Genomic DNA, 25997 nt, shown 5'->3' on the forward strand with positions numbered 1-25997 from the left:
TCTTCAGGAGCCGCTGCCCTCCTTTTTGTCCCCCTCTCAAATGAAAAAAAAAAAAAATAAACATAAAAAATAAGTAAAAAGGGATTGTCTCCATGGTACAGTGGTAATGTGCTGCTCAAGAGAAGCCAAATCTCACATGGCAACAATGGTTTGAATCCCCAGCCCAACCTCCTGAAATGGACCAGCCACGTGCTCGAGTGCCCAAGACCCAACAGATTAGAGGACGTAGGAAGGGCGCCACGGTGTGACCAGGGGCTGTGGACCTGGCTCATCTCTGCTCTCACGCGTGGGAGCACATCCTCCATCACAATTTAAAAACATTAAAGCGGGACCAGCAGATGGCATCATGGTTACACCTCTGGACTCCCATGCAGTGGTTCGAGTCCCAGACCCCGCTACTTAAAACTCACACCCAGCACATGCCCAAGATCCCGAGAGGAGAATGGAGGAAAAGGGACTGTGGCATGGCCACCCACCCCCTCCACCCTGAGAGGGTATGATTTCTCGCTTTTTGTCTCTGTCTCTTCGTTGAGTGCACACACCCTATAGCAAAAATCTCTCTACAAAAAAAAATTAAAATTAAAGAAAAAAAGTAAAAATATCACAACAAAACTGAAAAAATTCACTAAAAATTGAAATACTTCATTTCCTCTCTTAAGTTGTATCTGTACATTTACGTGGTATTTGTATAGATTGTGTCATGGTTGGTAGGCAAATCAGTTTTCCGCTTCTTTCGGACAAGGTAATTTTATGATTGGTCTGACAGGTCTCTGAAATTATGTCATCTGTCATCCTCACGGCTAAATCTTGCATTACACTGACACGTCCTAGTATCCCTTTCATATATTTTAAACTTCTAAGTTATTTTCAAGGTTTAGATAGTGAAAACCATGTTTTGCCCTATCATCATCTTGTTTTTGTTTTTGTTTTTAAGAGGTTTTTGCCTTAGGGCACGTGTGCTCACTGGAGAGAGGGACAGAGACAGTGAGGGGGAAAGTGAGAAGTCACCCCCAGGGGATGCCCACACCACCATTCCTCTCCTCTATTCTTCTCTTGGCATTTGGGGCATGCATGCACATGCACCTGGCATGTCCCCCCCCCCTTCAGCTATGACACAAGAGATGATTTATCGTACACATATTATACTCAGCCACAAGTAACAGCACTAGTCCCAGAATGCCACAGGTCAGAGGAAAGGACCGTAGTGGCTGTGTTGGTAGGAGCAATGTGGACCTCTCTGAGGTCTTGGTGATCCGCTGGCAATGCAAGTTCTAGATCGAGACAGATTAGACAGTATCTTGCAGCTGAACTTGTGCCAGCGCCCTGAACCTCCGACGTTCTGTCCTTCTGCCGTGGTCCCCACAGGTGCACAGGCTGTTAACTTGGGCCTCTGCCTCACCTTTCTGTTAACGTTTCAGCCTGTACTTTCGCTTCTCCCTCTGCTTGGTTCTCACAGCACAGAGGTTTCTGAGAAATCGGTGTTGAGGCCAAGAGAGGTCTGGCATAGTTTCCAAGCTGCCAAGTCCAGGACTTGAACTGAGGAGTGACGTATGTAGAGTCCAGCACCTTAACCACCGCACCACCTGCTGGCCCCTGGAAGTTTTTGAAATGTTTATGACTGGGTTAACTATTCAAAAAAAAATTACTGCTTCAAGAGACTAACTCAATTTTTTATTTTTTTTTTCTATTTTAAAATAGAACTTACTGGAGAATTGCAAGAATTGTGCAAAAACCTCCCATATAGCCTGGTGAACATTCCTAACAAAAATACCCAATCTCAAGAGCTCTCCCTTTACCTTCAGCTTGTCCTCGTCGATGTTTCTTGGAGGCCTGGGGTGGTGTGGAGTCCACACACAGGGACAGTGGGCCACGTGGGAGTCTAGTCTAAAGAAGGCCTAGCCACAGTATCACCGTTCGTGGTCCTTCGCGATAGTCACCCCACTCCTTGGAAAACCAACTTGATGCCAGATTAGACCTTAGCGGTTTCCGCGCAGAATTCCCACCCTCTGTCTACTTCTCTTCCCTTGGAGTTTCACATCACGTCTTACTCAGCTGGTGGGGCTCTCGTGTGGTCCTCATCCTGGGGTCATCCTGCATGCACTGCACTGATAAGTTGAAGCGGCCTCCTGGCCTTCCCTGTCCTCTGCCCCCGTAGTGACTCACCCGGTCCGCGGAGGAGGTGCCCACTGCAGAAACAGTGCCTGCCCGGGCACAGCCTGGCCCTCCAGGAACCCTTCCTCAGCTTCCCAGTGCCCACTTCGTCATCGCGCTATCTGGGCCTGGATTTTGTTTCTCTTTCTTAAAAGCAAAGGGCTTTGATGCAATTTTCCCAGGATGTGACACCTCGGAGATTTATTTTCATTTTCTTCTTTTTTCTCTCTGGGCCCCTTGACTGGAATCAAGGCTCCCATTGTCACCATATCAGCCTCCCCACAGCTCCCTCCTTCTCAGGCTTCCCAGAGTCCCCGAGGAAAACAATCTCCTGTTTTGTAAGGCAACAAAAGCCTTGGTTGCTACGCTGCAGGGTATTAACTGGCCTGAGACATTTGGACACATTTCTGCAGAGCGGGGCACCCACTGGTGACCCCCAAGCCTCTCTCCTCCACCTCAAGCCCCACGTCTACCTCCCCTTCCTTAGCCACTGGCTGACGAGTCGCCCACCCCAGAGCCTCTAATTTTGCAGGGGTTTAGTGGGGTGGGGAGTATAATGTGGGATTGTAGGAGTCCTGGCAGGCCTGGGGAAGGGCTCACTGCCCAGACCAGCCTCTGGGATCTGGGGATTTGCAGGTGACCCTCCAGCAGACAGTGTTCTCTCCAGAATTCCAATAAAGTCCCCTCATCGCCACCACCCTCCATCCCACTGAGCTAAGTACCAGGAAGCAAGCCTCTGCCCCCACTGTGGCGAATGATGGGGCCTATCTGCTGTCCCGTCCCCCACTCCACGGCTTCCTGTCCCTCCTGGCCCCTTTTCTACCATGACCGTCAGCAGGGCTGCAGCTTAACAAAATGTGGGAAACCACTCAGGCTCTGGCCGGGGCTGCCTTGTCTTCGAACCTGCAGATCAGCCACCACGGTTTGACAAGCAGAGTGTATTTCGGCTCAGAGCTCAGATCTGGCCTCCCCTGGGAGGGCGTGTCCTGCGGTTGCTTCTCTGACACTCCCCTGCCTCTCCTGGCTTTCTCCTCTCACCCCGCTCTTGTTCTCACAAGGCCTGGTCCCAGCGAGACATCGGCCAATAATAAATGGGGTCACTTGGCGTGCCCTGAGTTGTGCGAGGGACCGTTTAGCCTCTGCCTCGGGCTCCACTCTCACTGGCTGCAGAGAAGCCAGGAGCATAGTTGAGAAACTTGACTGAGGTCATCCGCCTAATTACCGGGCCAGCCGGTTTGAACCTAAGACTTCCTCGCAGTCTGGGCGACTGTGCTTTCTCAGCCCTCTGAGAGGTGTTAACCGTCCGACAGGTCGCCCGCTTCCAGGCTCTGGGCCCTGAGAGTGTTCTCCAGTGGGTGCTGGAATTTCAGGCAAGGTGGCGAGGAAGGCTCTGTGAGGAGCTGGTAGGGATGATGACTTTGGCTAGGTGAGGGAGAGGGGGACCAGCCTGGGCACAGACATGGGTATTATACAGAACTCCCTGCAGCAGGTGACCGACAAGAAACGGGTATGAGGAACAAGCTAAAGAGGAAAATGAGCAGGTCAAAGGAGGTCTAGGGGCACGTTTTAGAATAAACAAAGAATCTAAAATGGGATAGAAGGGGACCCTGGGAGGGACCAGCAGTTGGCATAATGGCTACGTTGCTGGACTCCCATGTAGTCAACTGCAGTTCGAGTCCTGGGCCTGGTGGCTTAAACTCATGCCAGGCATGTGTGTATGTGTTTCTCAAGATTCTGAGAGGAGAATGGAGGAGAGGGGATTGCAGCATGGCCATCCCCCCTGGGGGTAATTATTTCTCACTTTCTGTCTCTCTCAGTCTCTCTGGTGAGCACATGTACCCTGTAGCAAAAACCTCTCCAAAAAAAAACGGGACCCTGGGAGCCAGCCGCCACCTCCCTCAGCCATGGCCATTCTGTCTATAGGATGTCTCTCCCTCTCCCTCAGGAAACCTCGGCCTCAGCTTGTCTCCTGTCCTTCCGTTCTTTGCTGTGTCAGGATGTGGACCTCAAATTTCTCAACATAACAGTTTCAGCCGGCTCCAGGCCCTGCCCTGTACCCCACAGTCCCACTCCCAGGAAAACTGGAACCCAACAAGCTTTGAAGGGCACCAGGTCTAGGCTCCCGCCACACAGACAGAACTAGAGCAGAGACTCAGCCCAGCCCTTTCCACTGCAGGTGAGCCTGGGCCACCCCAGCCCCAGGTGTCCTGCCTGGCATTTCCATCCCCTCCAGGCAGCGGGGCCATCTGCCCCGTCCTTCCAATTCTCATGTCCCCTTGGGGCAGTTACTGGTACAGAGTCCAAAAGACACTCCAACCCACCCTCAGCTCCCCCAGCCCAACCTCCTCCCCTGTGTGTTTGTGAGCTGTCAGCTCTTGGCATGGAAGGGTGTTGGGGTCCGCTGATCCTGAGTCCTTTCCAGGCCTTCCAGTCTAGGCTTCTAAAGGAAGATGATTCTTAAGGTCCCATGCAGCTCCCGGATTCCTGCGATGTGATGACATCAGGACCGTGAATAATCAGGCTGGGCCGCAGCCAGGGTCTCTGTGCTGATTTCACGGGGAACTTCCTCCCCCTTCTGTGCGAACGCAGGCCCGCCCGGCTGCTGGCCAGGCCTGTCCACTGGGCATCCTCCCACCCGGGAGGAGCCCGCCCACCGGCCCCCGACCCCACCCCCCTCCGAACTTAAAGGAGGCGGGAGCCGTCAGGGAGATCAGAGAGAGGTCCAGCAGGAGCCCAGGGCTGGCCAGGGAGCCTGTGTGAGCAGTGAGGCAGCGAGGCGGCGAGGAACAGGCGGTGAGGAACAGGCGGCGAGGAGCGGACCCGGCGGCGAGGAGTGGCGGTAGGTTGAATATCTGTGACTTTCTCTGCGCGCCCCCCCTTCTCTCTCTGCAGTCTTCCAGCTAATGAAGGGATGCTTCAGTGAGGGAATGGGTTTCTGTAATTCAGCCAGGAGAGGATCAGCAAGAATCCCTTCCAAAGGGGAGACATCTTTTTGCATCTGCATTGAATCAGAATAGGCTAGAGTGGGGGAGTTCAGTGCTCAGAGAGCGAGAGAATTGTGTGTGGGGGATGCTTCTCTGAAAGTCTCTGCGTACAGAGTGAAGGGAGAGATGAAAGGAATTCCCCAGAAACACTCAGAATAGACAAGGGGAGCCCTCAGGATTCCAGGGCAATAAATGCAACATCACTGCCTTCGGGACACGTGGTGTGAGAGTGGGAGGGCCCTGCGGGCTGGAATCCTGCCTCTTCTCAGGGAGCCTGGGGAGAAACGGAGGCTGATGGGGCCCAATTTATGAGGTGGGAGGTGCTGGGAAAGAAGCAGGTGCCTTTTAGGGCCTCTCCACTCCACTCCACTCGGGGTGCAGGGCAGAGGCCCCCGCCCCCGCCCCCACGCTCTCCTCTGGCGGATTTAGCTCCAGGCATTCTGTCTGTCTGTCTGCACTTGGGCGCAGGCCCTCTTCCATGGCGTTTCAGCTGCAGACGAGAGTACCATCAGCATCTTCTATGCCCTTTAGCGCTCTGCAGGACTCCTGATTTTCACTGTTATTATCTTTATTTTCTTAACCTCCCAGGAGGGAGGGGAGGAGGGAGAGGCAAGGAGCTGAGCCCCGGGGTGCTCAAGTGCACAGAGGTGCAGTCCCTGTCATGCACATGGTGCAAATTTGGAATACGTAAGGGACTTCAGCACGTTCGTGGGAAAGTGGAACTGAAGTGTGAGTTTACTTTTGGTATAAAAAATACAGAAATCCATGCGGTTTTTCCCTACTTTGCATTTTCCAGGGACTTTTGGAAGATGCCGTGTGTGAGTGTGTGTGTGTGTGTGTGTGTGTGTGTGTGTACAATCTCATGAGTAAATCCTGCAAACACAGCTGGCAAGTGGACTTCCGTGAAAGGTGACTTCCTAGCAGTTCCTCCCCGGGGGGCGGAGGGGGCACCTCCAGGCTGACTTTTCTGCAGTCCGTGGCAGCGCGAGCTGTGGGTGTGAGTTTCCTGAGAGCAGGCTGGGCTCAGGGGCCCGGCAGGACTCTGAGTTACAGCGTAAGCAGCCTCCTCCCACCAGCCACTTTTCTAACTCGACGACGTTCCCAGAGACACCGGCCTCTGGACCTTGTCAGGAGCAAATGACAGCTGCATCTCCCCAGGCGGCTGAGGCTCTGGCTCTCGCAGACCCGTCTGTGTTACGGGAGGCTTCGAGCAGATTCCTCCTCTGGCTGTGCTGCTCTCAGCCGCTGCTCCCCAGTCCTGCCAGCACTTACACAGCCAGAGAGGCCGAGGAATGCCCAGCAGTGCCCCGGCTCCGGCTCCGTAAGTTCTTCGATCCCCTGGGCATGACAAGCCGGTGGCTAGTAAACTTCAAACGATGGTGACAAGCAGCCCGGCACATTTTGGTGGTGGCACTCAAAGCCACTGCAACCATCAAAGGCTTTTTATGGTAAATGAGCAGCCATAGCTCATTTGGGAAGTTTTACCATCTGGGTGAGGCCGATTACTAATCTGTCAACAGGGATTTTTTCGGTCACGGGGTTTTGGGCAACGTAAAGGAGCCTTGGCCGAGTTCACCGGTGGGGAAGGAGCAGCGATTCTGCAGAGGAGAACGTGCAGGTTGCTCCGCTCAGACGCTCGGGCGGCCGAGGCTGCGCCGTGGTGCGGAGGTGCTGCTGGAGGCCTCGGCCCCACTCACAGCTGGCCCAGCCGTTGCTTTCTCACTTTCCCTCACTCTCTTTTTCGCTCTCTGATGACTATAAGGAGTTTTAAAAACTAAATAAATAGGAAAAAAGAAAACCAAACACTTCTCTGAGATTCTGAGTATCCGGTGGTGAGGGAAGGTTAGAGAGTCTAGCTGAAATGTTCTTTGTCATGTGATCAGTTTTGGAATTGCGCGTCTATTTCCTGTGAGCCACTTCCAGCTCTGCTTTGATAAGACGGCTAGGACGGAGGATGAGAGGCGGAGTATCCCGCTTGTTCTTTCTTTGGGTCATTTGTTTTATAGACACGTGGGGGGGGGCATCCATCCATAATTTCGGGCTCTAAGTCTCATCCTTTTCAGTCACCCCACAAAACTGTGCAGTGGGTCCGAAATGAAGCCAGGTGAGAGTGGGAGCGATTTGGACCCACAGAGCCTTAGGGGCCACCTGCCCTGGCCCAACCTTAGACGTGTGATTTTCTGATACTGGCTCAGGTTCCTTTTTCTCTGAAGCTTATTTGTTTCTTTCATGAGCGAGCACCCCACAGGGTCCTGATGCACAGCACCCCCAGCTCTAACCAGCTGTGGGTCGGTGTTCTCGGGAAGTCTCAGAGCGTGACCCCGGCACCTCCCATGCGGGTCAGCCTCCTGAGCCTCGAGTCCCCCTGCTCCCCACTGCCGGGTCCCTCACTTTCCTGCTCACACATAAAGGCAGCACATTGGCTCAGCAGTGTTTATATGTTTTATGCTCTATTGTCCTGCCTGGGAAACAGATTTCTGTAGAAGGGAGTAGAGGGACAGACAAACTCAGTTTTCTTTCTTTTTTTTTTTTTTTTAAAGAATTATCTGTTTTGGGGCCGGCAGGTGGTGTGTTGGTTAAGGGTGTTGGATTCCCACATGGCCGACCGCGTCTTGAGTCCTGGACCTGGCGGCTTGCTTTCTCACTTTCTGTCTCTCTCTCTCTCTGGTCAAGTTAAAATAAGTAAATAAATAAAGTTAAATGAAATAATTCTTTAAAAAAGAGAATTATTTATTTAATTTTATTCATTCATTCACTTATTTAAATTTGACCAGAGAGAGAGATACACAGAGAGAGAAAGAGAGAGGAGGAAAATGAGAAAGTCCGCCAGGTCCAGGACTTGAACTGTGGTCAGCCATGTGGGAGTGTCCAGTGCTTTAACCACCATGCCACCTGCTGGTCCCCCAAGAACTCAGTTCTTATCACTTAAAGATCTATGACAGGAAAGGAAATGAAGTAGGTGTGAGTCCACAGCAATAAATTTCATGAATATTTTTGAAGGGATAACCCAGGCACAATCTGGGCTGGTCACAGTTACCCAGCCGTGCCAGCCAGCTGTGCTTCCTCCAGAACTCACGGGGTTGGGGTGGGGCACCCTCAGTCAGACCTGGCTGCCAGAGCACACCAGAGGGTGCCTCCGGGCCGGCTGAGCGCAGGCTGACACACACCCAGAGGCCTGGAGAGTTCGTCAGGAAATTGATTTAGAAAACTGATTTTATCCGGAGCCTCTGACGTGATCACCCTGGCTGGGCTGGACCCAGATCGGGGAGACCTTTATTAAGAGCCTTTTTCTGTTTATCACATGGTCAGAAATGTCCCACATAGTCAGGCAGCAGGGAATCCATAGGGAACTCCCCAAGGCCCCTACATCCTTGGGGCTCTCAGGGATTCCAAGCTGCACTTCCTCCCAGGGACTCCTGGAAGGGCCTGGGAAGTGCATCTCACCCCTGGCTGCTGAGAGGTGTCTGTGAGGAGTGGCTGCCTCCTGGGTTCACCCGGGGATGCCTCTGCCAGGGACAGCTTTCACCAGCTGGCTCTCTCCTGGTTTTGCTCAATAAAGAGCTTGTTTATTAGGAATTCCGGAAAGCTGACCTGGGCCACTCCACTGCCACTCACTGACCAGAGGCCCTCCTCCACATTCCTCTCCGCCCCCCTCCCAAACTGCGCTGTGGTCGGTCACACTGTGCTGAGGGATCTCCCCATACTATGGGCGATCTCACCGCCCTGTGGTCAGTCACCCTGCGCTGTGACAGGTCGCGCTGTGTTGTGAGGGATCTCCCTGTACTGTGGTTGGTCACACTGCACTGTGGCAGGTTGCGCTGTGCTGTGAGGGATCTCCCTGTACTGTGGTCAATCTCGCTGCACTGTGGCAGGTCACACTGTGCTAAGACCATCTCGTTACTCATCTGTCCCCTTCCTCAAGTCTGCCTTCTTTGAGAGGAAGGACGTGTCTTTCCATCCCCAGGGCCTGCACCTGCGCCTGTGCCTGGAACCCGGTAAACTCTGGATGGTGACTGCGTAGCACAGGCAGGTCATCGCCGTGACTGTTCTAGGGGCTGGAGAGGGCCTGACAGGCACTGGGAGGATGGCGCCCTGCAAGGAGAGCTCTAAGCCCCTCTCTTAGGGATCAAGGGAGCAGTTTGATGCTGAGTTCTCAAAGTGGGGGTGGGGCAGGGCAGGGGTTGCTGGAGAAGCTAAACCCAGCAGCTCAACATCAGTAATCTAAGAAGAGAGATGGCTCGGCCCGGGCACCTTCATTTCCACTAGCCAGTCCCATCTAGTCGTGTTCCCAGAAAGGAGAAACTGGTTGCATCTGCCTCGGTATAGCAGGAGCCTGTGTCTACACCCGGCCGGACAGAGAAAGGGAGGACGCTCTGGTTTCCTATTTTCTGGGTCGGCCTCCCAATAGGTGCAATCTCTCCGCTGTGCGGCCTCCCAGTAGGCGCCATCTCTCCACTATGCGGCCTCCCAGTAGGTGCCACCTCTCCACTGTGCGGGCTCCCAGTAGGTGCCACCTCTCCGCTGTGCAGCCTCCCAGTAGGTGCCACCTCTCCACTGTGCTGCCTCCCAGTAGGCGCCACCTCTCCACTGTGTGGGCTCCCAGTAGGCGCCATCTCTCCGCTGTGCGGCCTCCCAGTAGTGCCACCTCTCCACTGTGTGGGCTCCCAGTAGGTGCAATCTCTCCGCTGTGCGGCCTCCCAGTAGGCGCCACCTCTTCGCTGTGTCAGCTGCTAGTTCTGCATCTGAGGGTTCAGAGTGGGCCCTGGTAAATGTGGTGTAAATGGCAAACCAAAGACCAGATTAAAAACAGGAGAAAAGATGCCAGCGTATATTCAGGAACTAGTGGTTCCTGTTAATACTGTTCCGTGAACACAAAGGGAGAGCATGACATTTTAAAAATGTATTTATTTATTATTATTATTTTGTAGAGGTGTTTGCCTTAGGGCACATGCACTTGCCAAAGAGAAAGAAGGCAAGAGTGAGAGGGTAAGTGAGAAATCACCCCCTGGGAGGATGCCCACACTGCAGTCCCTTCTCCTCCATTCTTCTTCTGGGATCTTGGGCCCGCATGTACATGCACCCAGCATGAATTTCAAGCCGCCAGGTCCAGGACTTGAACCGTGGTCAGTCATATGGGAGTCCATCAGTGATAAGGCATGTATGTTCACCAGAGAGAGAGAGAGAGAGAGCATGAGAAAGCAAGTCGCCAGGTCTGGGACTCAAACCCTGGTCAGCCATGTGAGAGTTCAGCGTCCCAGCCACCATGCCACCTGCTGGTACCAAAGAGGGCCTGACATTCTATCAGTTGTAGAGACTCTGGTTATAGATCATGACAAGATGTCCAGGTGAGCTAGGAAAGGATTTGGCATTAGCACCTGAACACGATGAGAACCCCACAGAGCGTGGCGTCTCTGCCTGGTGGCGTCAGGTCAGTCCAGGGGAAGCTGTTAACCTGGGCGCTCTGTCTGCCGAAGGGCGGTGATGCCGGGAGTGGAGGAGCGCAGGTCACACCTGTCGTGTACCAGGGCATCAGGCAGGACTTGGCCTGCTCCTTAATTACCACAGCAACCCAGCAAAGTGGAAATGGCCAGCCCGTTAGGAACACCAGGAGACTGAGGCTCAGGGAGGCTAAACTGCTCCCCGCCCCCGACACACAACCTTCAGTGGCCACTGGGGTTCAAAGCTGGTGTGCTGACATCCCGCTCCTTGCGTTAAGACACACTCTCAAATATCACCTCTGAGCACTTTAGGAACGTCACAGTCAGGGCCAGGTGGTAGCTCAGCGGCAGCGCGAATCTCTTCAAAGTCAACCCATGTAGGAAGGTTCTGGGTTCACGTCAAGAGACCTCCCTGAACACGCCAGGCATGGGCATGCCTGTCACCTGGCCTGGCTGAAGCTAGGAGAAGGCGGCCACCTGTCGAGGTTGCCTGTGTCTTGGCCTCTGTCCCTCTGTCTTTCTAGTCATAGAAAAAAAAAAAAAACTTAAAATTAAAAAAAAAAAAAATTGTGAGAGGGTACGTTTGCTTTTGGGGCATGTGTGTGTACGTGTGTGTGGGGAGGCAAGTGAGAAAGTGCCCCCTGTGGGGAACAGTCATGCTGCAGCCCCTTCTCCAGTTCTCCCTTCTGTCAGGATTTGGGCACTAACAGAAGCCCAGTGCGTTTCTCAAGCTTCCCGGCGTAGGACTTGAACTTGGGAGCCAGCTGTTTTAACCATCACGTCATGGGCTGCCCTCCCCACCCTCCACATTTTAAGAACATGAGGATGTGGCCAGCTCTGTAGCTCTGTGGCTAAGGGAGTCTGGTTCCACATGGATGACCACCGTTCGAATCCCAGTCCCAGCAGCTTGAAAAGCATACCACGCACATGTGTGTGGGTGCCATCAATCCCGACAGGCTCGAGAAATGGAGAAGGCAGGTTGTGGCGTGACCATGCCCCACTGGGGGAGTACTCCTCTCCCCACCTCTCAGTCTCTGACGAGCACACACACTCTCCAGCAATTACAAAGAAGACGTCATGACTGAGTTGCATGGAGACTGGGAGGAGTTGGAAGGACATGTGGTTTGGGGTAGGACTGGCCGCCCTGGTTTGCATCCCAATACCACCTCTTCTTACAGGTTGGTCACCTGGGGAAGGTCCCTCATTCTTTTCTTTGCAGTGCAGCTCTCTTATCTGTAAAAATGAGATAAAAATGTTGCCTTCAGTGCGTTAGCGGATGTTTCGTAAGCCCTCCGCCTGGCAGCGGTACCTGTCGAGCGAATGGCACTTAATCCCAGCACACTTCCCATTCACTGTGGCGCCACTCTCACACAGACAGAAAGCAGGTCCATACAGAGACAGGGTCTGATCCGCGTTTCCTGATCCGAGTGTGTTGAAATCAGCAGGACTGTGGCGTCACTCTCACACAGACAGAAGAAAGCAGGTCCATACAGAGACAGGGTCTGATCCGCGTTTCCTGATCCGAGTGTGTTGAAATCAGCAGGTTGGCTGAAGAGGTATCACATCATTGTGCATTTTAGTACCACTTCGTGATGTTTGCTTTAGGGAGTGGAAGGAACACAGGGTCGGCCATCAGCGCTGAACAAGACACCCTTGTAGATTAACACGGGATTTCCGGCTTTGTTTACACTCAGACTCAGGCTTAACATTTTATAGCACTGACTAATAAATTTAGCTTTTGGCAGCTGCGGCCTCTTTCTTCTTCAGATGGTCTAGCTTATTGGAAAGGGTTCTTTTGTTTCTGTTGTGGGAGGAGGCATGGTACCCTCCTGATTCCCTAGACCGACAACCAATACTTCCTTAGTTTCTCCAAATAACCAGGACCTGGCAGAGGGTGGAGTGTTGAGAAGATGACGACTGCACATACTTAGGGTTGATTTCTCTGAGGTTCATTTCATAGAACTCAGAAGTAAGTCCTGCCTGTATCTCAAGGATCCTAGGGAGAGAATGGGGGGCTGAAGGGGGTGTAGGAGAGGCCTCTATTCTATTCACCTCATTGAAATGATCGAATTAGAAAACAAACAGACCCTTTCTTCTCTCTTCTTACAAAAGAGTTCAAGGAGGGAGAAAATAGGGCTAGCCCATAGCACAGGGGCTAAGCACTGTGTATGGGCCCCAGATCCCACATGGTTGACCAAGGTTCAAATCCTGACCCTGGTGACTTGAAAAACACACTGCAATGGTGCCCTAAATCCTGGCAGCATGGAGAGATGGAGGAAAAACCATTGCAGGGTGACCGTGCTCCTCTGAGGGTGTGCTCTCCTCTCTCTCATGAGCACATGCCTTCTGACAATTTTTAAAAAGAGAGAGAATAAGCCATTGGCATATAGAAATTACCTTTTTGAAAAGTTAAGTTTCTCATATGATGGTGGCTCTTTAATTTTTTTTTAAGAGGGATTTTTGCTATAGGGCACATGTGCTCACCAGAGAGAGAGAGAAACAGAGAGACAGAAAGCAAGAAATCACCCCCCTGGGAGGATGGTCACGCCACAATCCCTTCTCCTCCATTCTCCTCTTAGGATCTTGGGCACACATGCACATGCACCTGGCATGAGTTTAAGCTTCTGGGTCCAGGAATCGAGCCACAGTGAACTACACGGGAGTCAAGCAACATAACCATTACACCATCTGCTGGTCCCCTTGAAATGGTTTTTGTTCTGACAGTGCGACCCCTCTGTAACAAGAGGGACCTATAGGAGTGATACCAGACAACCCCCCCACCCCACCCCCCGGCTAAAGGTTCCTGTCCTGGGGTCTGACTGTGGCCTGGACAAAGGTGAGTTTTGCTGGGAGCTCTCCAGCTTTCTAAGCCCTAGTTCCTCCTCTAGGATCTTGCCCTGTCTCTGTGCCGACTCTGGACGCCTGCCTTTGCTAGTCCAGGGAGTTCTGACCGTTTCTTTTCTAGTCTGTTGGCATCGATTCTGGTAGATGGTGTGGGGTGTGTGTGTGTGTTTGTGTGTGTGTGTGTGTGTCAGGGGGAGGGCTGAAAGAGTGTGCAGTTATTTTAGAGTCATGAGTCATTTTAGGGTCTTGGTTCTCGTGGAGATAGACTCTTACTCAGATTTCCAGAGAGAAGTTTTGCAAAGCAATAATAGCTTAAGAATCTCCTTTGCTAGATCAGTGTAGCCGACCTTGCCCATGGTATGAAATTTGATACCACCACCAATTCACTTTTGTCCTCACCTTCCACTTTCTGTCACCTTCTGCCGGCCCCTGTTTCTGCCCTCTGCCTGGTGGCCGTGCTCTGACGAGCCCTCCAGTTGGCTGACAGCTGGGGCCACTGTGTGGTTTGCCCCCGGACTCGTCGACATCGATCGCTGACTGGCTGCGTTTGTGTCACTCCTTCATTGCAGGTTACTTTCAATACGTAAAAAACAGAACTGCAGCGGGGGGCTGAGTGTTTAGATGCAAGCACGCGTTTAGAAGAGCTTCCCAGTTTCCACCCATCACACATTTATTATGTCAGTCGTTCTCACAGCGAGAGAAACCACAGAATGTCAGCCCTGAGACCTTGGGGAGTGCAGCCCACAGAGTTTTACATCTCTGGGAACAGATTTTATGTCTCAAAATACAGATGTTCCTGGAAGGGCTCCCGTTCATTTTTGTTCCGTTGCTTTTACCTTATGCGGATGAACTTATCAGTTCCTTTCCTGAGAGCAGATGTTTGGTGGGGAGGAAGGAGAAGGTAGGAGGAGAGCAGAGAGGGACAGAGTGATGCCAAGGCACTGGGGTCAGCGTGTGACCTGCTTCCCCAGACCCTCCCTCCAGCTCCCACCTCCCACTCCAATAGTGTTCTCCAGTCCAGAATGGAGCAGTCACTAACTGGGATCGATCGCCATTTCCCTGCAGAAATGAACACGGCTCTCTGGCTGGCGTGATCAGCAATTTCTCAGCCAACAGGGCGCCCGTGCTCGGCTCTGGGAGACAATGAACCTCCCGGAGAGTTAGCCAACAGCACAGTCCCTGCTTCCTGCTCACCAGACTGTTGTCCCCAGTTGCTCCTAGCACAGTCACCACTTGCTGGTTGTTCAGAGGGTCACTGAACAGCCACCCTGTTGCTGCCGCCAGCAGGAAGGAGCCGCTCCTGGGGTAGGGGCAGGGCAGCCCAGGGGGCTGTACTCACATGAGGGAAGCAGACGGGGCTGTGCATACAGAAGTGAGGGCCGGGTCCTGCATGAGGACGCAGCCAGTGCAGCCTTGAGGTTCAAGTCATGCCCTACCTGCCAAGCCCGTTTTCTCCAATTCGCAGGTTCTTTTCAGCTTGCCAAGCTCTGCGCCTGCCAGACTCCATCTACCAGAGGGGGTGCCTTGTGCAAATCTGCAGAAATGGACTTTGTATGCTAGAGTGGGCCTGCCCGGGCTGGGCTTCAGGGCCTTGGAGACCACAGGCCTCACGGCTGTCCCAACAAACCTGCCAGGCCATGCCAGGGTCTGGGCCAACAGCAGCCAGCCACGCTTGTGAGCCTCCTTCGTCCCTCCCCCCACCCCCCTCCTTCCTTCTCTCTTTCCTCTCTTCCTTCTTTCTTCCTTTCTCTTACTTGCTTTTTAGTTCTTCGATGATTCTGGAAAACTATTAGTACCGCAAAAGAAAGAGCCTATGCAAAAACAGGCCAGGCTTTGTACCTTTGAAACCAGCCTCCAAAGGGCTTCTGACATCTGTTCCTCGGCCTCCCATCCCGCCTGGCCTGGAGCACTGCGCACCTCCCTTCGGGGGGAGCCTCGTCTGTCCTGGCCCTGCAGGCCGTGCCCCAGCCCCAGGCTCTGGTCCGTGCCCTGTTCTTCTTGATGGCACTGCCCCAGACCGCTCCACCCACCTCCCGGACAAAGGCAAAAACAGGGCGCATTTTCCCTCCCTCTCTCTGTCCCCTCGTCTCCAGACGGCACTGTGTTTTCTCAGTGGGATGACTCACTCCTCTGTCATCCTCTTGCCCCTCGGCCTGTGCAGCTGCGCTCTGCCTCTGTGCGGTGTGGCTGAAACACTCACAGCTTCTGCGATGCTCGCTGGCCCCAGACGAGTGTCTCCAGCTTGAGGCCCAGCGTGGCCGAAGAGGCCAAAGAAGAGAAGAGACGAGGCTTAACTCTCCCGGGAGCAGAAGACCAGAACACACGCCTGTCCTTGACGGTGGTTCTGCAGTTAGTTGCAAGAGGGCTCACATGTTGGGGTTTTCACCAGCCCCCAGTCACATCCTTCCCCCATCGGGGCCCCACCCAGCCCATCAGTCCTGGCAGGGAGCTGGGCCCTGCGGAGAAGCAGGGGAGGGGATGCGTCCCCTCTCCCTGCTCACCTGGCAACGTTCTAACACGCAGACTTACATCTCCTCCAGAGGTGTCCTGAGAAAAGACCAAACCAATCCCCCACCTGGGTGGGGGCGTGTGGGTATGGGAAGGCCCGCTGGCTCGCTGCTAGGTGGAATGAAGGTACTCATTTACCTCCCACTTCGTAGCTCACCCCAAGTCCTTCAGCAGTCTGAGAGCTTGGCGTTCTCCTGTCAAGGTTTGCCTCAGAGGAAACAGGGTGGGACCATCCATGAATATGTGACCTTCAGGTTAAAAAGGGAGACATTTAAGATTTTGTTAAAGAATTATTTTATTATTTACTTATTTTAATTTGACCAGACAGTGAGAGAGAAAGAGAGAGAGAGAGAGAGAGAAAGCAAGTTGCCAGGTCTGGGACTTGAACCACGGTCTGCCATGTGGGAGTCCAGCAGCCCTTAACCACCATGCCACCTGCCCCAAGAATATTTGTATTCTTTTTAACTGGCAGAGGGCACATGCACTCACTAGAGATGAGAGACAGAGAGAAGGGAAGGAAGAAAGCACCCCTCCGTGGGGCATGGAAGAACCACAATCCTTTCTCCTCCATTTCTGCATCCTGTCTGGATTTGGGCGACCACACACTCACACTCACACACACACACACGTGCATCCAGAGTGCTTTTCAAGCCACCAGGGCCAGGATTTGAACTGGGGTCAGCCACATGGGCTCTGGTTCCCTTATCCACCAGGCTATGAGGCTAGCCAGAGATCTATTTTGAAAAGGGTATATAATTAAAGGAATAAAATGAAGGAGGGGAATTTAAGAGGAATGTTAAGAAATTTTGGGAAAGGAGAAATTTAAGAAAACCTAAGAAAGGAAACTCTAGCATAGTTCCCTGCGATCAGGAGGTCCAGCCTCCCCTCCCTCTCCCTTCTTTCCTCTGAGGCTGTCTGAGGGTGTGAGCTGCTCCTCCCGGGAAAGGCTGTGGGGGGCCTTGATTGTGCTGGGGAGACCCAGGCCCAGCCTGCTCTTCTATCTCCAACAGGGAGGTTCTTTCTGAAGGAGGCAGAGCCCACCGGCAAGGACTAAAATCCTGGGGCCATTGAGCCCAAGGCCCTGGTATCCTGGGAAAAGGGGGAGGGGACCAAGGTGGTTGTAACCGAGGGGAAGTGAGTCAGGGAAGACAGGGCCTGCTTGCCTGCCCGTGGAAACCGGGTGAGAGGACCTGCCAGGCCACAGGATAGCACCGACCGACTAACTTACTTTCAGCTGTTGGGGGCAGAGGGAGATCCCTGGGGAAGGACGGGGAATCGGGGAACTCCGGGTCCAGGAAGATCTGAGTCTCATGAACAGAACCAGATGCCTCTTCTCTCTGCAAACCCGCCAGATCTGTCACAGTCTATAAAAGGAGACGGACACTCCGATGGCATGGTGGGGCGGGCCGGGGGCTGGTGGGAAGCGGCCTCGCTCTGTCAGACTGGCAGTCAGCTGTGGACACAGGCTCTGTAAGCAGAAGAGCCAAAACAGCCGGGGTTGGATCCCCGCAGCTGTCTCTAAGCAACTCCAAGGGGACATTGGTGTGACTCCTCTGCTCGACCCCAGGGCTGGCATTTCCTTCCTGGAAACCAAGCCAGGGCACTGTGGTCCCCACATTGGCGGGCCAGGATGCTCTTACCCTTCAGGCCACAGAAACCTCCATGCAAACCATCTCCGGGCAACGCCGTGTCCATTGCCAGATGATGGGCACACAGATTATGGTCTGTCCAGACGATGGAACATTATTCAGGCTTAAAAATGGAGGAAACTTTTGTTAAGTTTCTTCCATGAGTGAGAGAGACAGGAAGACAACATCCCCAACATGGCTTCCACGCCCAGTCTCAGCCAGCTCTGGATGATGGGCACACACGGGCCCAGCATATTCAGGGAGGTCTCCAGACGTGAACCCAGGGCCTACGAGGAAGGAAGTTGCGACATGCGCTACAATTTGGTTGAGTGTTGAGGGCACTATGCTGAGTGAAATAAGCCAGTCACTAAAGGACAAGCATGCACAATTCCACTGACACGCAGGGCATGGAGTGGTGGAATTTATAGACAGAAGGTAGAATGGTGGGTCCAGCCATGAAGGTGCATGCGGTGAGGCACCACTGTGTAATACCGTGGCCATCTTGGAAGGCCCTGGGTTTCGGTCCCCGTAGACCTGAACACTCAGGCGAGTCTGCATGCCTGTCATCCTCGCTGGCTGGAAGGCAGATGGGAAAGGGGATCGAAGCATGACAAGACCCTGCCAGTGTCCCTGTCTCCCTCTCTCTCTCTCTCAATAGATCAACTGAAAAAGAAAACAGTAGTGGCGGTCAGGGGCTAGGGCAGAGTTTCCGTTTGGGACAAAGCAGACGTCCTGGAGGTGGACGGTGGTGGTGGTCACATGACGGTGTGAATGTGCTTAATGCCACTGGACAAGCAGGCAAGGCTGTCGTGGTGGATTTTATATTGTGTGTATCTTATCATAGTAACAATACATAAAATAAGAAAAAATCATCTTGGTCTTGGCACTTCTCCCGTGGGAGCTGGTGCTGGGGGAGCCGGCCATGATGAAACCACACGTTCTCAAATGAGGATCCTGTGACCTCTCGCACCATATGATGAAGCTTGTTCCTCTGCTTCAGAATTTCAGGGACGCGCTGAAGAGGCGGTGACCGCGATGCAGGGAGAGCTCTTGTGCGTGCTGCTGCTGTGTGGCGCAGGCCTCACCCTCCCCAGCCAGGTAGGCCGCGGTGCTTGGAACGCGCCTCAGTCTCACCAGGACTCCGCATCCACCTGTGCCCCAGGGGTGGGAGATGTCAGAGTTAGGAGGCCAACGGACAGAGGGCCCACGCACTGTAGAACATGCTGTGGGACACTCGGGACTCAGCGTCCCGGCAGCAGATCCCTGGGCTTGTTCTGGCTTGAGGATGTAGCTTTTAACTCTGCTCGGCTGTACTGGGCCTATTTGGGCTGTTTGTAAAGACTGTGTCATGGGACCAGCAGATGGCATCATGGTTACACCACTGGATTCCCACATGGTTGACCGTGGTTCGAATCCCAGACTCAGAGGCTTGAAACTCAAACTGGGCACGTGTGCATGCATGCCCAAAATCCCAAGAGAAGTGACTGTGGTATGGCCATCTCACCTGGGGGGGGGTTGTTTCTCGCTTTCTGTCTCTCTGTCTCTGTCTTTCTCTCTCCCCAGTGAGTGCACATGCTCTAGAGAAAAAAATCTCTCCAAAAAAAAAAAAATGACTATGTCGGGACCAGCCGGTGGTGTCGTGGTAAAGGCAACTGGTTTCCACACGGCCAACAGCAGTTTAAGTCCCAGACCCAGCGGCTTGAAAAACACATCGGGAGCATGGGTGTGCTGCCCCCAATCCCGACAGGATGGAGAAATGGAGGAGAAGGGATTGTGACAAGGCCATCCCTCTCAGGGAGGGGGCTTTCTCACTTTCTTTTCCTCATTCTCTGGTGAGCATACACACCCTATAACAAATTGTTAAAAAGAAAGAAAAGAAAGTGAATTACGCAGTGAAGTGTGTATAGAAAACAGTGCAAGGGGCCAGCCATGCCATAATGGTTCCGTCGCTGGACTCCCATAAAGTCAACCGCAGTTCCAGCCCTGCACCTGGTGGTTTAAAACTCATGCCGGGTGTGTGTGCATGCATGTCCAAGATCCTGAGAGGAGAGTGGAGGAGAAGGGACTGCGGTGTGGCCATCCCTCTGGGGCTGATTTCTCGCTTTCTGTCTCTCTGTCTCTCTGGTGAGTGCACGTGCCCTATAGAAAAAATCTCTTTAAAAAACGGAAAACAATGTGAGTGCCATGAGCTATAGAAGCGGTGGGCTCTGCCGGGCTGACCAACACGCCTCTCTCCACAACTGCCAGCCGCTCCACAGGGAGACTCAAGGAAGGGCTATCTGGGAGGGTGACACGGAGAAATACTGTAACTTTTTAACTTAAAGTGAGCTAAAATTAAAAATGCAGTCCCACGAGGCACATTTCAAGCACTCAGTGGCCACCCGTGATTGGTGGCTCTGGCTTGGCCAAGAACAGAGAGAAAACATTTCCTTGGAGCGGGAAGTTCTTTTGGACAGCGCTAGTCTGGACGGGGAGGAACTGGACAGGGCAGGAAACGCCATTCCACCCGGGGCTGGTTTCCTGAGGGGACCTCTGGGCAGGGGACATCTGACGGGCATGCTCATTGGTTTGGCCACCTTTGCTCTTAAGGTTAGCACGTGCTGAGCTCCTCCTACCCTCGGCTTCTTTGCAGGAAAACCACCTTCGGTTCAGAAGAGGAGCCAGATCTTACAGAGGTAAGATGAGGCTGGGGTGGAAGCGGGTTGATGGGAGCCGGAGGCAGGGTCTGAGCTTAGGGAGGTTTAGGGTCGGCTGGAAGATTCATCTTCACCCATGACCCCTAACCACGTGCAGGTCACTCTGCAAAGACGCCTGCTATTCACCAGTCACTTTGCCAGCTGACACTAGCCCAGAAGGTTCTCAGAGGATCCCATGGTCCAAAGTCCTGGGATTTGCAAAGACAACCAAGCCCCAGAGAGACTGAGAGACTTGCCCAAAGCCACACAGCTGCACCAGCCATGGTGGCCCTGGCCCTCTGTGTGTTTTTGTTTTGTTTTGTTTTTGTTTCTTTTTAAAGGGAGAAAACAGCATGTGTACTTGCCAGAGAAAGAGGCAGAAAAGGAGAGAGAGGGAGAAAACATCCCATCCTCTACAGAGCATGGTCACCCCACAAATCCCTCTCCTGTTCTCCATCCTGTTGGGATCTGGGGCACACATGCACAAGCCTCCAGGGCTCAGCGTCAAGCCAGACAGCTGGCCAGGTTGATCTGGCTTCCTTAACCACTGAGCTGAGGGGCCAAACCCTCCCAGGTCTGGGGCCCTGGGCTGTGGTCCTGCCCTAGCCCACTCAGCATGGTGTTTACTAACGTCCCTGTGTGTTTCTTTCGGTTGATGAGACAGAGATAACTAACCCAGGCTTCCTCCCAGGCGCGGTGTGGAAAGAATGTCTCTAAGCCTGCGTCTACAGCCGTCTTTAGAGCCAAGGGACAGTCTCACAGGGTTCCAAGCCCTCCTCCAAGAACAGCAGGAGTATTGCTTACAGCGGGCTTGTGTTACTCCCGTAGTTAATTCAAAGAATAGTTTCTGGGCTTTAAGTTGGCGTGCTGGTTCAAAAACAGAAAAAAGGAAAGAAAACATTCACGGGAGAACCGCAGCTGTTCTCATCAGACTAAAAATACTAATGGAAGTCACACGTGCCAACACAGACCGGAATGTCAATTTTCTTTGTTTTGGGCCAAAAATACGTCATTTCTGCATAGTAATATTCATCTGAATCCAAGTCTGGTAGTCAGTTATACAGATCTGTATATTTTTGTTGAATTAAAATGAAAAAGTAGTGTTTTGCTTACTAAGTGTATTTTGATAGATAATTTCTTTCAAAGCAAGAGCCCTCCAGGGGGGAAAAAAAAAGAGGGGTCTTTGATGACCAAATATCAGGTATTTATTAATAGTCTTCCAGGTGTACTCCTTGAAGAAAGGAATACACAATGACAGAGCCCACTGGAGGGACGGGGTTCATTAGGTGTGGAGGGCGTGTCATTGCTCCCGCGTCTGCCCTAACAGGCCACCTCCTTTTCTTACAGTGACCTGCCGAGACGAGCAAACGCAGACGACATACCAGCTGCACGAGGCGTGGCTGCGCCCCCTGCTCAGGGGCAACCGGGTGGAGTACTGCAGGTGCATGAGTGGCAGGCCGCTGTGCCACTCGGTGCCCGTCAAAAGTACGTCTGGGCCAGCATGTGGAGTGGTGGTTAAGGTGCTGGACTCCCACATGGCCAACTGTAGTTCGAGCCCCAGACCTGGGCTTGTAAATCATGCTGGGTTCGTGTGTATGTGTGTCCAAGAGGAGAGTGAAGAAGGGACTGCGGCGTGGCCATCTCCCCTGGGGGGGTGATGTCTCACTTTCTTCCTGCCTCATTCCAGCATGCACGTGCACACTGGCACAAACCTAACACAGAACAGGAACATGTGTGAACTGCATGTGGGCTCCACGTGCTGAGCATAGGGGAGGGTGCCCGTCCATGTCCTGAGACCCTCCTGCCTGCGCCAGGCACACACGTGTGCCCCGTGCTCATGGCCAGCTGAGGCTGGGCTGGAGCAAGTGTGAAGACCACCCTGCTGGGCTGCTCCCCTTCCTCCCTCCTTCTCCCTTTCTTTTTTTTTTTTTTTTTTTTTTTTTTTTTGTGGGGGGTCTATAGGGCGCATGCACTCGCCAGACAGACAGAGAGAGACAGAGAGACAGAAAGTGAAAAATCACCCCTAGGGGGGATGGCCACGCCACAATCCCTTCTCCTCCATTCTCCTCTCCTCCCATCTCCCTTTCTAATGCAAGAAAACATGAAGAATACAGACCAAGTTTAGGCTGAGGCCATGGGAAGGGAAAGTCCAGGCATGTGTGCCTGGGCCCAAAGTGACAGCAGAAAAAGACAAGATGGGCAAGGCCAACCGTGACCTTCGCTCGCCGTGCCTCACTCCCCTCATCTGTAAAATGGGGAGAATGATAGTCCCCAGCCCATGGTCTGCGGTGAGGCTTCCATGGGTTAAATTCTGTACACGGTAGAGAACAATGCCTGGCACCCAACAGCACTCTTAAAGTTCTAACTCGTATTGTTCTTGGAGCTGCTTTTGAAGTAATTAGGGGTCCCATGTTTATATTGGCAGGTTGCAGCGAGCCAAGGTGTTTCAATGGAGGGGCGTGTCGGCAGGCCCTGTACTTCTCAGACTTTGTCTGCCAGTGCCCTGAAGGCTTTGTCGGAAAACGCTGTGAAGTAGGTGAGTGGGCAGGGGCGTGTGAGAGGCCCAATCCCAACTCCCAGATCAGCCATTAAGCAGAGGACGTTGGTGGGGCAGGGGCAGTGGAGGGCACCGAGTTGCCAGGCCCAGTGCACGCAGCCGGGGGTGGAGCTCTGGAACCTGGCTCTACCCGTCAGCTGTCCTCCCGCACCACCCGCGGCACCCAGTCCCGCCACTTCAGCTGCCAGCCTGCCTCGTGGCAGAGGTGAGCGAGCCCTGTGTCCTGCTCCCTAACAGATACCCGTGCCACGTGCTACGAGGGCCAGGGCATCACCTACAGGGGCACCTGGAGCTCCACCAACAGCGGGGCTGAGTGCACTAACTGGAACAGCAGCGCACTGACCAGGAAGCCCTACAGCGCGCGGAGACCGGATGCCAGCAAGTGGGGCCTTGGGAATCACAACTACTGCAGGTGAGGTCTCTTCCCTAGGCAGGCCTTCCTCCAGGGGAGCACTACAGCCAGGAAAAGCAGTGATCAGATCAGGCAAGGTCCTGCAGACAGAAGCAGAGCTAGAGAGAGGAAGGGGACAGAGATTTGTCTTCAGGAAGGAGCAGGCAGGTGCAAACCAGACGGGGCTTGGAGCTGTGGTCACGGGGCAGAGGCAGAATTCCTTCTCATTTCTGCTGTTGAGACATTCGACTGACAGGACGAGGCCCCTCACATCATCGAGGGCAATTTCCTGTACTTAGGGTTAACTGGCTGTAGAGGTCACTACATCTACAGCGGACCTTTCCAGCATACCCAAACTAGTGTTAGGCCGTCACCGGGGACTGTGGCCTGGCCCAGTTGACACGGGAGACTCTCCTAGTCCAACATCACTCGTCAGCCTGGTACCCACGTCATCTCCTTAAACCACACTGACCTCCAAATAAAGACGATAATGAAGTCATGCTTCAGCCCCACACGATCCCGCTGTCCAGTGTACAACCAGGAGTCACTGACCCTCCCCCAGAAGCATACGCAAGCTCATCTCGGGGCCTGAGAAGCGAGTATCTGTGCTAACCTCCCCCGCCCCGATGGCTAATTTTTTAGAAACCCAGACCGAGACTCCAAGCCCTGGTGCTATGTCTTCAAGGCAGGGAAATACGTTGAGGAGTTCTGCAGCACACCGGCCTGCTCCAGAGGTAAGCACAGCCTCCGCCTCCCTGCAGGCACCAGGGACAGCCAGCAACAGCTCTGCCTCTGCAGCCCAGGACAGTGCAGAGGCTGGAGGCAGCCCCTGGGTTATAGAGGGAAGACAGAGGCCTCGGTCACCCACCACCCGCTGACTTTCTGTTTCCTCATCTGTGAGGGGAGGCCTGAGCCAGGGGTTTCCAGTCCTGAGGATGAATGGGGAGTCACCCATTTGGACAATGGGCCCATTTCTCTTTCTCTCCCTCCCCACGTTTAATGTGAAAACATTTCCCAGAAAAACAATGACTAAGTTTTAAAAAGTACTGAACATTCAGTTGTGCTTTCGCAAATAATTACATTATTTATCACAACAGTACGAAAGATTTTTTTAAATGATATACACATAAAAATAATGTGCAGCTAGCCAACAGGTCTACCTGTAATGCTGGTCTACCTGTGGATGCGAAGACTCCTTCAACAGCCTAAAGCCTGGGGCCAGCAGGTGGCATGGGGGTTAAAGCTGCTGGATCCCCACACAGCTGATCATGGTTTGAGTCCTGGGCCTGGTGGCTGGAAAATCACGCTGACTGTGTGTGCATGTGTGCCCAAATTCGGGAAAGGAGAATGGAGGAGAGGGGATTGTGGCATGGCCATCCTCCCCCTGGGGGGTCATTTCTCACTTTCTCTCTCTCTACTTTCTGGCAAGCACACATGCTCTCTGGCAAAAATAAATAAATTAATTAATGAATTAAATTAAATATAAAATTAAATTCAATTAAATTAAAAAGGCCTACAGCCTCCTTCCCATCTCCCAGGAGCTGGTGGAAGTTAGGCCTTACAGACCTAGATGGTCTTCAAGATCCCTGGACTTACGACTTAGGCAGAGAGATGTACTTGGTCAGTTTCAAGTGGGGAGAAAAGAGGGTGGAATTAGGCAAATGGATGAAAACACAGCACCTCCGGCTCCCCCTCCCAAGCTCACAAACCTTCAGGACACTGGCCAACAAACCTAGGAAATTAGAACTTGCTGGCCTGCCCCAAATGAAGCACCCCGCGGCATACACACGAGGAAGCCCCAGTTACTTGCCGAGCAGCCCCAGGGACAGTGGCCACTGACCGGGCACAGCAGCCTCCCTGCGGGACCTGCACCAGTCTCTCAGCGGAGGAATTGGGCCCAGGGAATCCGTCGCCATCTCCAAGCAGAGGACTTGAGGAAAGAGCCCCGGGGAGGCAGGAGCGTCCCGCCTTTCTCACTGCCGGGAGGGCCACCTCTGCTTCCCTGGCCGGCGCCTCGGCTTCCAGCCAGACCTGCCTGCTTCAGCATTTGCATGGTTATGTTTCAGTTTGGGATTTCTTTTGTCGCAGGAAAACGTGGAGACTGCTACTTCGGAAAAGGGTTAGCGTACCGTGGCACCCACGGTTTCACCACGTCCGGGGCCTCCTGCCTGCAGTGGGATTCTTTGATCCTGTTAGGCAAGACGTACACGGCGCGGAAGAGCAACGCGCAGGCACTGGGCCTGGGCGGACACAACTACTGCAGGTGCGCATGGGCTGGGCTGGGGTCTGCAGGGAGCGGGGCTGGGCGGCGGGTGGACGAGATTTCTCACCTGAGTTTACTGAGGGACCCAGTGGGAGGGAAGGGGCCAGGGGCAGTCCCTAGCGGGGTGACTTCTCAACTTCCTCACTGTCTCTCTCTTCTCTGGCAAGCACAGTGTCTTATGGCTAGCCACCGCCCCACCCCCGGAAAAAATGGCCTAAATCCTCCTTCCCATCTCCCGGAAGCTGGTGGAAGTTAGGATCCCTAGGTTTATGACTTGGGTAGGGGCGTGACTTCTCCAGCCTGTCCTTTGCTACAATTATACCTCTTATGGAAAGCAAGGTGCTCTGGTATTCCGACCGAGACCCCAGGTTAGGTCCTGTCGCAGAACCACTTAGCCCCAGCTGGTCCCTTCTGGCCTGGCACCTATATTCCAATGAGAGGCAGGTTTCTTCAGACAGCTGGCGGGTCCCCCGAGCACCCAGAGAAGAGAATGCTGCAGTTCGGCTAAGAGACCGGTTAAGACAAGCCCTTTCCCTAACGTGGGGGCTGCTTCAGAGT

General features: G+C 53.4%; 1 protein-coding gene across 2 annotated transcripts in view; it reads left to right on the forward strand.

Moving 5' to 3' along the window:
- Positions 1–4854: 4854 nt before the first annotated feature.
- Positions 4855–25997, forward strand: part of PLAT (plasminogen activator, tissue type) — a 27059-nt gene continuing 5916 nt past the window's right edge. Inside the window, exons 1-8 of one of the 2 annotated variants that reach the window (XM_006141662.3) lie at positions 4855–4990; positions 18554–18651; positions 20186–20228; positions 21576–21713; positions 22654–22764; positions 23023–23197; positions 23819–23910; positions 25265–25439. In XM_006141662.3, coding sequence (XP_006141724.1) covers positions 18589–18651; positions 20186–20228; positions 21576–21713; positions 22654–22764; positions 23023–23197; positions 23819–23910; positions 25265–25439 — 797 coding nt within the window. In that variant the 5' untranslated portion in view covers positions 4855–4990; positions 18554–18588. The remainder of the gene's footprint in view (positions 4991–18553; positions 18652–20185; positions 20229–21575; positions 21714–22653; positions 22765–23022; positions 23198–23818; positions 23911–25264; positions 25440–25997) is intronic. The other variant, XM_006141663.3, reaches the window with a different exon arrangement.

Source organism: Tupaia chinensis, unplaced genomic scaffold (genome assembly GCF_000334495.1).
Source record: "Tupaia chinensis unplaced genomic scaffold, TupChi_1.0 Scaffold000061_1, whole genome shotgun sequence".
In the NCBI taxonomy this organism is placed as follows: domain Eukaryota; kingdom Metazoa; phylum Chordata; class Mammalia; order Scandentia; family Tupaiidae; genus Tupaia; species Tupaia belangeri.